The sequence below is a fragment of the Aquila chrysaetos genome, chromosome 5 (genome assembly GCF_900496995.4).
Source record: "Aquila chrysaetos chrysaetos chromosome 5, bAquChr1.4, whole genome shotgun sequence".
Taxonomy (NCBI): Eukaryota; Metazoa; Chordata; class Aves; order Accipitriformes; family Accipitridae; genus Aquila; species Aquila chrysaetos.
Window position 1 is genome coordinate 42,282,015 of NC_044008.1, and position 12,567 is coordinate 42,294,581.

The 12,567-nt window shown below is 39.5% G+C and overlaps 1 protein-coding gene across 4 annotated transcripts in view; it reads right to left on the minus strand.

Moving 5' to 3' along the window:
- TLN2 (talin 2) overlaps window positions 1-12,567 on the minus strand; it is a 204,148-nt gene that overhangs the window by 61,358 nt on the left and 130,223 nt on the right. For all 4 annotated transcript variants that reach the window (XM_030013464.2, XM_030013467.2, XM_030013463.2 and 1 more), the window contains exons 28-32: window positions 11,140-11,348; window positions 10,205-10,324; window positions 8,965-9,162; window positions 6,678-6,817; window positions 1,874-1,967 (exon numbers count right to left, since the gene is read on the minus strand). In XM_030013464.2, the coding sequence (XP_029869324.1) occupies window positions 1,874-1,967; window positions 6,678-6,817; window positions 8,965-9,162; window positions 10,205-10,324; window positions 11,140-11,348 (761 nt within the window). The remainder of the gene's footprint in view (window positions 1-1,873; window positions 1,968-6,677; window positions 6,818-8,964; window positions 9,163-10,204; window positions 10,325-11,139; window positions 11,349-12,567) is intronic.

A 12,567-nucleotide genomic window follows, 5' to 3' on the forward strand; every position in this document is an offset into this window, starting at 1 on the left:
TCCGTCTTTAAATAACAACTTGTAAAGCAAACAATGTTCCTGCAGCTTTTACACTACTATGGAGATAGAAGCCTCAGAACGTAAGGAAACAGAACAGTGAAATACAAGCCAGCACAAACTTCCCACTGACATATATTTGCTATTACTATAACACCTTTGTCAATCCTTTCAGCTGAAACACTGGGCAAGTTTAGCTACCTCATTGGAGGTCATACAGCAAGGTCCTCTCTAAACACAATTTTCCAGAGTCTCCAGGGAAGACTACAGAGCATACTGACAGTCTGTCAAATCCAAGGTGAGACACTCTTTCTACAGAAACAATACTTTTTGAGTACTTTTAAGAAGCCTTGGGAAGACTAGAAATAGTAGGCGATGAATTGGGGAAATGAAGGGAAGAGGTAAGAGCTCACTCATTGTAAAGAGAAATTGAAAGTTAAGACTACTAAGAATGCTTTCCCCCAGATTTGATAGATTCCTCAGGTCCCTTTGATACCCGTCTCCAGTCTGGTTTCAGGACTCCGTGGTTTTGCCTCAGTTTCCCTTGTCTCAGAAATTAATCTAATTCCATACACCCAGGCTTTTCTCGCTAATTGTCCCTCTCAGGCAAGTGTCTCCTGAAGTTCAAGATGCTACAGATCTTCCTTCTGCCCTTCCCAGGCTCTGCTCACAATCCATGCAAGCCATGTTATTGGCACAGAACCCTCTGTGATGGCTTCTTAAGGCTGTTCTGCCCTACATTTCTTCCCTAAGCTCTCAGTTTTCAGTGGTTCATTAGCTGGGAATTCTTATCTTTCACGTCCCTGCTGTTTTGCAGATCTCTCCCCAGTAGTCTTCTAGGAAGTCCTGAGAAATGGCACTTCATTGCCCCTGCTTGCTCCACCCCTATATTCTGCAGTGATTTCAGGCAGCCATTACATTATGGTCCAATTTCCAGTTTTCTCTTTCTATTGTTTGGACTTGCTGCCACTCCCTTTAACCAAGGAGAGAACACTACTAAGCTCAAGAAGCTAAGAATTCAGAAGTACAAAGCAGCTCCTAGGCAAACTCCTACGAATATTTTGGGATGACGACTGTGGGCTTGCGTATTAAAAAAGCTCACGATATCCTGGAACACACTGCAATGATCTTTGTATCCTTTTGATACCAAGGGGTAGAAATAAAAACCTTGAAGGTGTTTTATGCTCTCTACACAGGCCAGTCATCCCTTGATATTCTGACCTTTACAGCAAACAACAAGCATTTAGTTTAATTAAAAAGACGCCATTTCCTACTATTATAAGCAGCTGTGTCTGTGATCAGTGTACAACCTTAGGTCTTTCAACTGACCTGCTACCCGCTATTTAGCCAGCCAAACATTTCACTCATGAACGAGAACATACCTTGCAAAAACCTGTATTGACACACATGTCCTATCAGCTTGGCTGTGACAAAGCAGATACAAGGCATCAAAAATCTACACTAAGAAAAAGCAGGATAAAAGATGGTAAACATCATCCTAAAATCGGATGTATAACAACATTCTATAAGCGGAAAAATCAAGATACTGCAACTCCCTCCAGTGCACTGCTGGTAATGAGAATGTCTATCTCATCATGATTCTTCCTTAATTCACAGTAAGTATGAATAATAAGGACTTAACTGTACCTTTTGGGGGGCAGGGAAGAAGAGTTGTGGACAGGGCAGCAAATTTCATTCTGACCAAAACTACAAGATGTTCACAGAGATTCTATGCTTACCTCATAGGCAATTAAAACCCCTGCCATAGATACCAAATGAGAAGACAGTGACAGCAGCTAATAGGACAAAGAAAACCAAAGAAACAAACATTTGGGGCCCATGTTTATTGCTAAGAACTTTTGAAATGTAGCAATACCTCCAGTTCTCTGAGCGCGTTATCACATTCCTTCTGGCCGGGAGCTTGCTGGGTGCACAGCGTGATGAGCTGATTTATACTCTCAGTCACAGCTCTAGGGAGAGTAGAAAGAAAAAAGGTAAATTTAAAAGTTAAATTATTCCCCTCATTAAAACTTTTGTTTTCTTAAGTGTACACTGCATAGAGATTTAAAACTTTGATGTTCTACTAAATTTTTTCTTTTCAGTGTTTGGGGATTAACTGTATGTTAAACAGTTCACCCTGAGGCCTCTTCTTTAACAAGCTTCATAGGAGCATAACATTCTCACTAGAGCATTTCATAGTGATCCACACCTGAAAATCTATGCCTTCAGTGCAAACAATTGAGAAGTTAGTCCAGAACAAGCAGAAGCTTCATCTCACAGCAGCAAGTATATTGGGTGTCTGTGGCAAGGTTTTGGCTGCAGGGGTTGCCTCTGTGAGAGGAGGCCAGGGGCTGCCCCATGCCAGGCACAGCTGGTTCTAGACGGCTCCAACAGACCCACCGCAGGACACAGCTGAGCCCAGCAGCCAAGCTGGTGGCACCTCTGGGAAAACATTGGTAAGAAAGGGCAAAACAACACATGGCAGCGGGCCAAGGTCAACCCCCTACACTAGCACAGTGACATAACTTAGCTGCTAAAAAGTGTTTTAGCACTTCTCCAGGTCTGATATTAACTGAATCATTTCTCAGCTAGCACCCCAGAAGTCTTAAATGACACAGAAACAAGTGGCTAGTGTGTCAAAAAATGTTTGAATGTAAAGTAATATTATACACCCTTTGCTAGCAAAGTCTTGTATCGTCTGACATACTGTATTACACACACACACACATCTAATCCTGCTATATATTTCTATAGTCTGTTATCAAGTTGGTTTTTTTTCTCTTTAACTAGTGATTGATATTCTCAGAGTCAACATGCATCAGCTCCCTTAGGTTTAAATCCACAGACAAGGTATTTTTGCATTACATTTCTATGGAGTTCACAGCTCTGGTGCTCTTGAACATAGACCGAATCTGACATACAATATAGTCAATATTTGTGTTTACGATGAATGCTCTGATATTAAGCAAAATTCATTATAACTACATTCATTTTAGACTAATGGCTAACCACCCAGGAAAGTAGCTTCTAGAAAAAGAGACTATGCAGGAGGAAGCAGAAGTCTGCTGTTCATTGTTATTAATCAAATATCATTTTCTATAGCTAGGCACGTTGTCACCAACTTGCAAAAACTTATCTTGCATTGTGACATTATACTGGAATGCAAGTTTTTTGTGTTGTTTCTCATGGCAAATTACAAAATGAGTGAAATCAGAGTGCATAGAGAATATACTTTACTCTGGCCTTGAAAAATCTGCAAGGCATTTGGATTATTTTTTCTTTAAGAAAACTGGCACTTGGTAACATGATTGGTAATATCAATAACATGACTACCTAGATGGATAGTAGCATACTGTTACGAAAGGAAATAGGACATGCTTATTACATTTACACCAGGTTTCATGTTTATTTCCAGGGAAAAAAGAATGGAAACTAACAGTGTCATGGTTTAACCCCAGCCAGCAACTAAGCACCACGCAGCTGCTCACTCACTCCCTCCCCCACCCAGTGGGGTGGGGGAGAAAATCGGGAAAAGAAGTAAAACTCGTGGGTTGAGATAAGAACGGTTTACTAGAACAGAAAAGAAGAAACTAATAATGATAATGATAACACTAATAAAATGACAACAGCAATAATAAAAGGATTGGAATGTACAAATGATGCGCAGTGCAATTGCTCACCACCCGCCGATCGACACCCAGCTAGTCCCCGAGCGGCGATTCCCCGCCCCCACTCCCCCCAGTTTATATACTAGATGGGACGTCCCATGGTATGGAATATCCCTTTGGCCAGTTTGGGTCAGCTGCCCTGGCTGTGTCCTGTGCCAACTTCTTGTGCCCCTCCAGCTTTCTCGCTGGCTGGGCATGAGAAGCTGAAAAATCCTTGACTTGAGACTAAACATTACTTAGTAACAATTGAAAACATCAGTGTTACCAACATTCTTCTCATACCTAACTCAAAAACATAGCACTATGCCAGCTCCTAGGAAGACAATTAACTCTATCCCAGCTGAAACCAGGACAGACAGACATATTTGTGTTTAACTGAGACTCCTACCCTTTTCGGTAGGTTTGGTGTCCTTGTGGAGCCATTTTCCCCAAGTTCCTTTGCCTTTCAGGAACTGTTACATATATATGTCTTGTGTCATATACATGACTGTTACATATATATGTCTTGTGTCCTGTCTGGCATACTGTATTATACACACATAGTCCTGCTATATATTTATATAGTCTGTTATCAGACAGATTTGGTTTTTATCTTCAACTAAAAATTGATATTCTCCAAGTCAATGTGTGTGCGTGTATATACACAAATGTTTTTACAATTATTATCTATCTCTGAAAAACAACACGCACGGCTTCACCAACATAACATCAATACAAAGGATGGATTCTCAATCTCCTGAACATCAATGATTTCTATGCATGTGAAAAATATCATTGCATACAGACATATGAATAGATGGCAAAAATGGAAAGTTCTGTTCACTCCCAGAGAAACTTCACGCAAAAATAACTTGTCCACTGTTGATTTTAATCTAAGAGAGACAATGCATTTTGACTTGGAGAGTATCAGTAATTAAAGAAAAAAAAACCCAAACTTGGTAATAGACTAGAAGTGTCAGCACTGTAGAGGATGCAGTGTGACCTCATGAATATTATTACCACACACTAGGTACCCTGTGTGCAGGAATACACCCAGTGCACAAGCATTACTTTTAAAAGTATTTGGAAGCAGTGGAACCAGGAAGGTGGCCCCTCAGACACCAATCCCAGTGCGGAAGACGACTGCTAGGACTCTAAAAGCCACATTTGTTTTCATCAAATACAGCACATAAATACTTGGATCTTGCAGGGAACTCAGCCACCGTTGCAGTCCTATGAGACTGTCAGAGGAAGTCAAGAAAAATGCCTCCACAAGGAGGCCAAAGCTACTAAAAAGTTGGAGTGTCTATTATAGCTGGAACAAAGGGGGAAGAAAGGAAAGAAAATACAAGAAAATTAATCACAGTACCGTAGAAGATGAGAGAAAAATGAGAAGATAAGCCATCTTATAAACAGGAAGCAAAGAAAGCTGTGCCTCTTTTTTCATTTTTATGAGAAAAGGGAAAGTAAAAATACTTGACCCTGACCATATCACAGCAGGGAAAGAGAACAGAGCCCTGGAAGCTTGTCACAAGTAGCCATGGAGGATTTGAGAAGGGAAATACGGTGTCTGCTTAGCGTCTTAAACACAAACTAAGAATTGGTACAGTATTTACTTTTCATGGTTATCTGATGTCTATGTAAAGTCTTATGCATGCAGACACACATACACACGCTAACAGCATGTCAAAATAGAACATCTAAAGGCTCTACATGGCTTGTCTCCCTTTTTGTATTACATGCTTCTACGGAGGGAATACCAGCCTGGCAGAAACTAACTAACTGGGCTTCACTGAGAACACTAACTTGCTCTACATGCCAAATAGGAATGCTTCAAGCCTAAAGCAGAAATTTGTAGCAGTCTGATGCTGTGGCAATAATGAAAGCTCATGCAACTCCCTCACTTTTAAGCAGTGTGCTTTTGATTACCTACAAATTTCCTAGAAGCTATTTAATTCTGGGGAGACAAGATGGATGTCAGAGTTGTTTCTGGGTTTTTTTTTTGTTTTTTTTTTTTTTTTTTTTTAACAAATATGACAAAGTAAAGTAGCATAACTTCTTTAAAAAGTGCTTTATTAAAGGAGTGGATTTATTTTTAAAAAATTAAGTTATTGCTATTAGAAAGGGATGACTCCAAGGTCCAGGACAAACATCAACTACATTATCCCCAAGGAAGTAAAAGTCTTCACGTACTCACTTCCTGTCTAGGCTAATCTTTGCGAGTATAAACATTTTGGAACACAATATTGTAAGTCACATCCACATGATCTCAGATGTTCATCTGATTTAATGTTGAAGTTTCTAGGTGTGATGTCTATCTGTCCTTCAGCAGTCTCCTTCCAGTCTGATATTTGAACATTCCATTTACAAACTTAGAAAACTGAAGTTATTTAGGGAAAAAAAAATTGTGAAAAAGATTTGACAAGTGAAGGAGAGAAAATTATCCAGTCAAACACTGAAATGCAGTGTTATTTTTCTCATAAACACTGAGTGCCTTGACTGAGAAACAGGGTCCACAAGATGAAATTCAGGGCATGGTTGACTGAATCTTTAAAGTAAGGGTATCTTCCACCAAATAAATATAGCATCTAACCTCTTCAAGTTAACTTGATCATACACACATACACACTTTTAATGATAGGTAGCCACAACATGATTTTTAAGCACATTCTATATAAGAATGTTATTCAATTTCTTTTCTTTGTTAGGGATTGAGAGGCTTACTGTTAGTTACTGCCTTGTCAGAACATAGATGGTAAAATACCAGTAGGTAAAACACACTAGTCCCTTTGAAAAACCAGGCCAACTCTTCAGCTGCTGGTTTTTATTTCCAGCAATGGTAACAAGTTATGCCAGTTACGGAACTACTCCAAAAAAAGTAGTTTTCCTCTGGCCTACTTTCTTTTAAATAGAACTGCAGGTTCCAACCACTCAGTTAACTGTCAATAGCAGAAGAATATATAAACACATTACAAATATCACAGAGAAATGCAAACATCTCAGGAAAACCTAAAGCAAGCAACACATCCTTACCTTGCTGCTGCTGCTAAGAGGTTTTTGGCATTAGGAGCTCCAGGATCAACAGACAGTGACTTGGCAGCTAGTAACAGCTTGCTGGAAGCCATAGAGATGCTCTTGAGGTTACCTATTACTTGAATCTGGTCCTCTTTAGTCTGGAAAGCCACAGCAGCATAACATTAAGTGCAGAGCTTGCAATAAAGAGTGTGCGCTAAAACCACATTTGGAAACCCAGTTTATCCACCTGAAATCACTGACATGCAGGGGACCATAGTCCGGAGAAGAACATGGACCAAAGCCTCTCTTCACCCAGACAGGTGCCTCTAGCTTCCCTTACATAACAGAAAAAGAAACCCATATAACAAATAGCTTGGTTTCTAACAATGGCAGTATTCACAAATGAGCAACGGAGAAACTTTACTAGTTGTTGAACAACGCTTTTGTTGTCAAGACTCTCATGTGTCTCTGCCTGGCACAACTGATCCACATTATTCAGTCAGCGTACTCTCCCTGTATGCTAGCATCCTCTGTGTAACCCACAGGCTCTCTAGCATCTAACTGGGATTACTCGCACAGAAAGATCCCTCCAGAAAGTCCTCTATCCCAAGGAAATGTGTTTCTATAAGCCTACTCTGGTAAACATTCTGACTTGGATGTTCTATTATTTAAGCCATTGGTTGAAAAGGAAAACCTGTATCAACATACAGTTACAGGAAGTACTGCATTATCACAGAAAATAGCCATGACTAGATTCTTCCGTCAACGATCAGTAGAAATGAATCCATTCTTTCTAACGGTCTATTCGGGGTTTTATGTAAAGAGGTGCGTATTACTCAGCTGATGTGAATAGCTTTTACTCTATATTTACATTCTGCTTCCTCCCTACCCCAGCATTTGGCTGGGCATCCAAAATACCTGGTATTGCTTCTATTCAGGCTAAATAACTACACACAGACAGAAAGCATTCTCTTTGCAAAGATCAGCCATTAATAACCAAGATGGTTATCAACCCCTATATCAGCAGGATAAGCAAATCTGCAAGGGCCACAAGGTCATCATCATCAGGAATTCTCTTTTCAAGTAGCTATTTGCAGCATCATTTCCACCTTTGCCTTCACCGAATTGCCTCACACAAAACATTGTAAAAGTCAATGAGGCCCATGGCTAAAAAGACAGTCAGGTACCTAAATCCTACTCAGTTTCAGAGAATCAGCTGATATTTGGTGCCTAACTCACTTCATGGATCTGGAACCTGAAAGATTAAGTTTTGATGGAGAATAATCAGCAATCATTGTCCGATCTCTCTACTCAGCCCTACCTACAAAGCATCTGCTCTATAGACTTCATAAATGACTTCAGAGGACTGGCACACTCACGACTTTCTGGTTAGTTTTCTTTCAGCAATTATTTCTCAGGTTTGCAAGCTCCTCCTACTAACTAGGGCAAAACAGTCTGCAGATTCTTTTTTCTGCAAGTCCTCCTAGGTCTCCTGGTACGTGACTCTTTCTTATATGCTGACATTTGCTATGCTAAATCATCTACAAATGACCAATTAGTGTAATTCAGTACACTTAAACCCAGTAAGATAAAATGAAGGAGATATCTCCAACTTCATATGAGTACCTAGACTACTAGGAATAAGCTAGGTAACACGTGACAACATTCCTGATTGTTAGTGAGTTCATCAGAATAGAACTCTGCCACATTTTAGATCACTAAACAGAAGTCCAAGTGCTTGCTGTCAGATCCATGGCATTTTAGCCAGCCCTCTTCAAATCCTTGCTCCACTCTGTAGCAGGTCCATAGCAGCACGCACCACAGAGCAATATCAAGTCTGGATTTTAAATGCATCTTTTCCTCCCTCTACTTAAAGCATTTGAAAATTAGCAAAGAAAGGTGTTAAATTTTGAACAGTGTTCACATAAATTATTCTCCATGGTAGTTCTACCAAAATAGAAGCAACCCTTTCCATAAGCTTTGAGAGGTTCAGCACACCTTTGTACCTTCAGATATACAGCTCAAATTAGTTAACAGCCCAACCTAGACAGAAGAGTACGAAGTCATATTTCTGACTGGGCACAGGAACAAATATCAGTATCCTGTGCAGAACGCAAACACTGAGTTGACTTCACTCTGGATAACCAGTTACAGATGACTGCTTCATAAAAAACATCACCTGTCATATTTGGATAGGCTCACACTAGCACATTGTACTGTGCTACTAGATAACCAAGACACTGCACTGCGAGATACTATGCCAAGATAATCCTTGGTCCCAATTAGCAAGATAAAAAAAACTTACTTGTGCTTGGCCAGCCATTTCAATACCAGCATCAAGAAATTCATCAAAATCATCACTGAATTTTCCAGAGGCTGCAGCCAGTTCCCCACTTTGGCCCCGTGTAGCATGGACGACTTCTCCTGCTGACTGATTCAGGTCTGCTGCTGCCTGGTTCAGTTCACTCTGAGCTTCTTGAAATGACTTAGAACTTGGAGGTAGCTGTAAAAGACCAAGTGCCATATTTTATTGTCTGTCACGTCACACCAGCCTTTCACGACTGAAAGGTTCAACACAATTCAAGAACACTAAATGCAATACAGTAGTGAGCTTCACATACAAGGTAGAACAGAGCACTGCAACCGGACTGCTAGTGATTCAGTTCTGAAAGTAGAATAGTGTAACTATGGGACAGCTATCAACCAGAAATCTATGCAACAACCTCAGTCCCACTGTTTCTTTCAAGGGACAGACAAGTATGTAAGCCTTTCAAGAGACAGAGATGACAATAGCTATTTTATGGTTCAACTACAAAATTCGAAGTGATGAACTCAGTGGCAAAAGTTGGAGAATTTTGGTCTCCAAGTCATCATTCACTTCCACAAACAAGCTTTCCAGAACACCACGCAAGTACTGGCAGCTCTTCACAATGACTCCAAACTCCTGACCTCGTTTTACCAAAAGGCATTGCACAAACATATCAAAATACAATTCCTCCTTCATTCACAGGGTAGCAGGATCACTGGTAAGTGCAGAAAAAAGTTGTTCAAATCATATAACCTTCCAGCAAATTACCAGTGCACAAAAGGGTTTTTTTGACATGGATGCAGTTAAACAGAAATACAACAATTCTTCTCATTGCACAAAATGACCATAGATGCACCAAACATTTTTTGACTGACCACAATGCTCCTTAAACTGAACTGATCACTTCTAGATGGGAGATGGATTATGATTTTCTAATTTTCACATTCTTCAAAATGTTAAGTCACAGTTAGCATTTTCAGAAAACCAAACTAATGGTGATCTATGACAACAACTTTAATATTGCCTTCACAAGCCACAGACATATTTCACCTTTCCCAAAAACTAGAAGAACAGCATTTCAGCCAAAGCAGCAGCTACTTAAAGTTGCATAAACTTAAACAAAACTTATATGAAGTATACTTAGGGCACATTTACTAAATAATAATTTGATACATGGGGAACCCAGATCTGCTTTTTGGTTCTCTAAAATTTATTTCTACGTTAAAAGACATCTCACCGAATCAACAAGGAGCTTCTTGCTAGATTCCCCAATACTCTTCAAGGCCACGTCAACATCCTTTTGTCCAGGTAGACAATTCACACAGTTATTCAAGGAGTGGGACACTGCTTTTGCCACCTACAACACAAGTAAATACATCCACACTGAGAAAGGCTTAAGTGGTCATTTATCTAATAGGAGGCACATTCCATTAGTCCGCAATTCCTACATTCTGACTCTAACAAAAATGTTTTTGAGGCTTGTGACTTCCTTGGTTTGCTCACCGGTAGTCTAGCAGTAGTCATTATTTACGCTCACCCATTTGATAGGATACTGTTGGGCAGGGCAGCTCCACAACTGCTCCTGGCACCTGGGATAAAGGCTGCAGCACTGCAGATAAGGGAACGCCACAGAAGTTAACCATATACTAATCACAGAAATCCTTTGCATGCTACTTTTTCCAAAGTCCCAATTAAAACAAATGTCTCCTCATAAGAAACTATTTAAAATACAGGCCAGTTATAGACCTTTTCAAACCAGTAAAAAAGAACTTGTTACTCCTTAAAGTGTTCAATAGCAATGGTGCCACATGCGTAGAAAACGTGCATTCATTTTTTGCATATAACATGAATACAGATCCTTCATTTGATGATGACCAGTTTAACAGCTGTTTCATTTTTGCAGTCAAGCAGCCGACTCAATCGCATTGTGGGTAAAAGCACTTAACTGCATCTTTGTATAAGTTTATTTTTCTAAAAGGTGACTAAAATATCATACTACGCACCATCTGCATTGTTTAACACAAGTATGATGTTACTATCTGAGAGTTGCTGGAAGGCTGACATGCCTTGCAGCCTTATTTTCTATTGTTCTCTCTCATTATTTAATGCTGTGTTCTAAGTAGTTTCACTGGGTGTTTGATAATTCATGTAGCTGCTCAAGTTGCAACTTACCTGGGCTAATCGCTGCTGACTGTCTGCATCCCCTGGTGCAGCCAGGGCCTGCTTCGCCTCCTGAATAAGCATAGCAGAGCCTTCCATGACATCTCTTGCTGAATCCAACATTGCATGTGCTGCCACAGGGTCGGTAGTAGATGCTGCAACCCCTCGTGCCGCTTGAGCCAAAGTCTTCAAAGCCTGAGCAGTTTCTCTGGCAGCAACTCCTATGTTCAGATTTCATCAAGGATTCTATTAGTACCCTTAAAGACGATCTTTGTATTTTGTGACAGATGAATTTGCAGGTAATGATCCCATTGCAAAATAACATTGCAAATGCAGTTTAAAAGAAAATCTACAAACATGAACACATTTGAAATACACGTCATCATTTGCCTAGAGAAATGCCTGTAGTGAAGCCATAAAGTAAATATTATACCCCAAAGACGACATTCCAGGCACAGCTCTACATTAGTGACTAAATCTTAGCACTGAAAAAGAAGAAAATCTAAAACCTGGAAATGAGGAAAAACTCATACTCAAGCTAAGGGGGAAAGTGATTGTCTACAAGAATGGTGTACATGACTTCAGACCCACAGCATCTCTGCCGCTTCTGAAAATGCAGCTTTGGATTTTTTAGAGAATAAACACAGCAACACCTTAAGTTGAAGCAATTAAAGAAAAAATTAAAAAAATTAAGAAATCATTAGGGATGGTACAACTTGATATAACCTAACATTACTGTGAATACAAGCACATAAAAATAACTGAATGAAGTCACAGAGAGGATGTCATGAAATTAGTTTGTGTTCTGTCTGGCCAACATTACAGGACATTCATCAGCTTTAGCACTAAGGCATACGACTGTATGAATAATGGTCCCATTCTATTTTTGAAATTTAATCCAGCCCTTAATGAAAACCAATATAAAATAGTCTTCTAAAAGACCTTAATTAGCATGTAGTCTAGTCAACGACATATGCAATTAACGTAGGTAGTATATTCTGAGTGATAATGTTAAAATCATGCTATTCCTACCAAAAGAAAACTATAGAAAAGGTTCACATTTTCTGTACAAGACCTCTTAGTTATCCATATTTAGGCATTAAAAATAATTAGAATGTTCCAATAACCCTACTGGAAACGTTCAGAAAACTGGAACATCACAACCCACAAAGCAGCCATGTTAGCATTTTAACGCCAGTGCCTTTTAACATTTTCTCTTCTGGTCAACTGAATATTTTTAAATGCAGAAACTTTAGAAGGTAATGAAAAGCAAGTGATATTATATGTCAAAGTAAAGCAAAGCTAGGCAGAGAAACAGTACTGCCTATGCTGCAGTTACAACCTTTCTATTGGACAAACCACAGAGAGCTTTCTACATTCTTAATTTAAAGAAAATTTGAATTGAATTTGAAAAGTACCCACACGTTTTGTTTCCTTTTT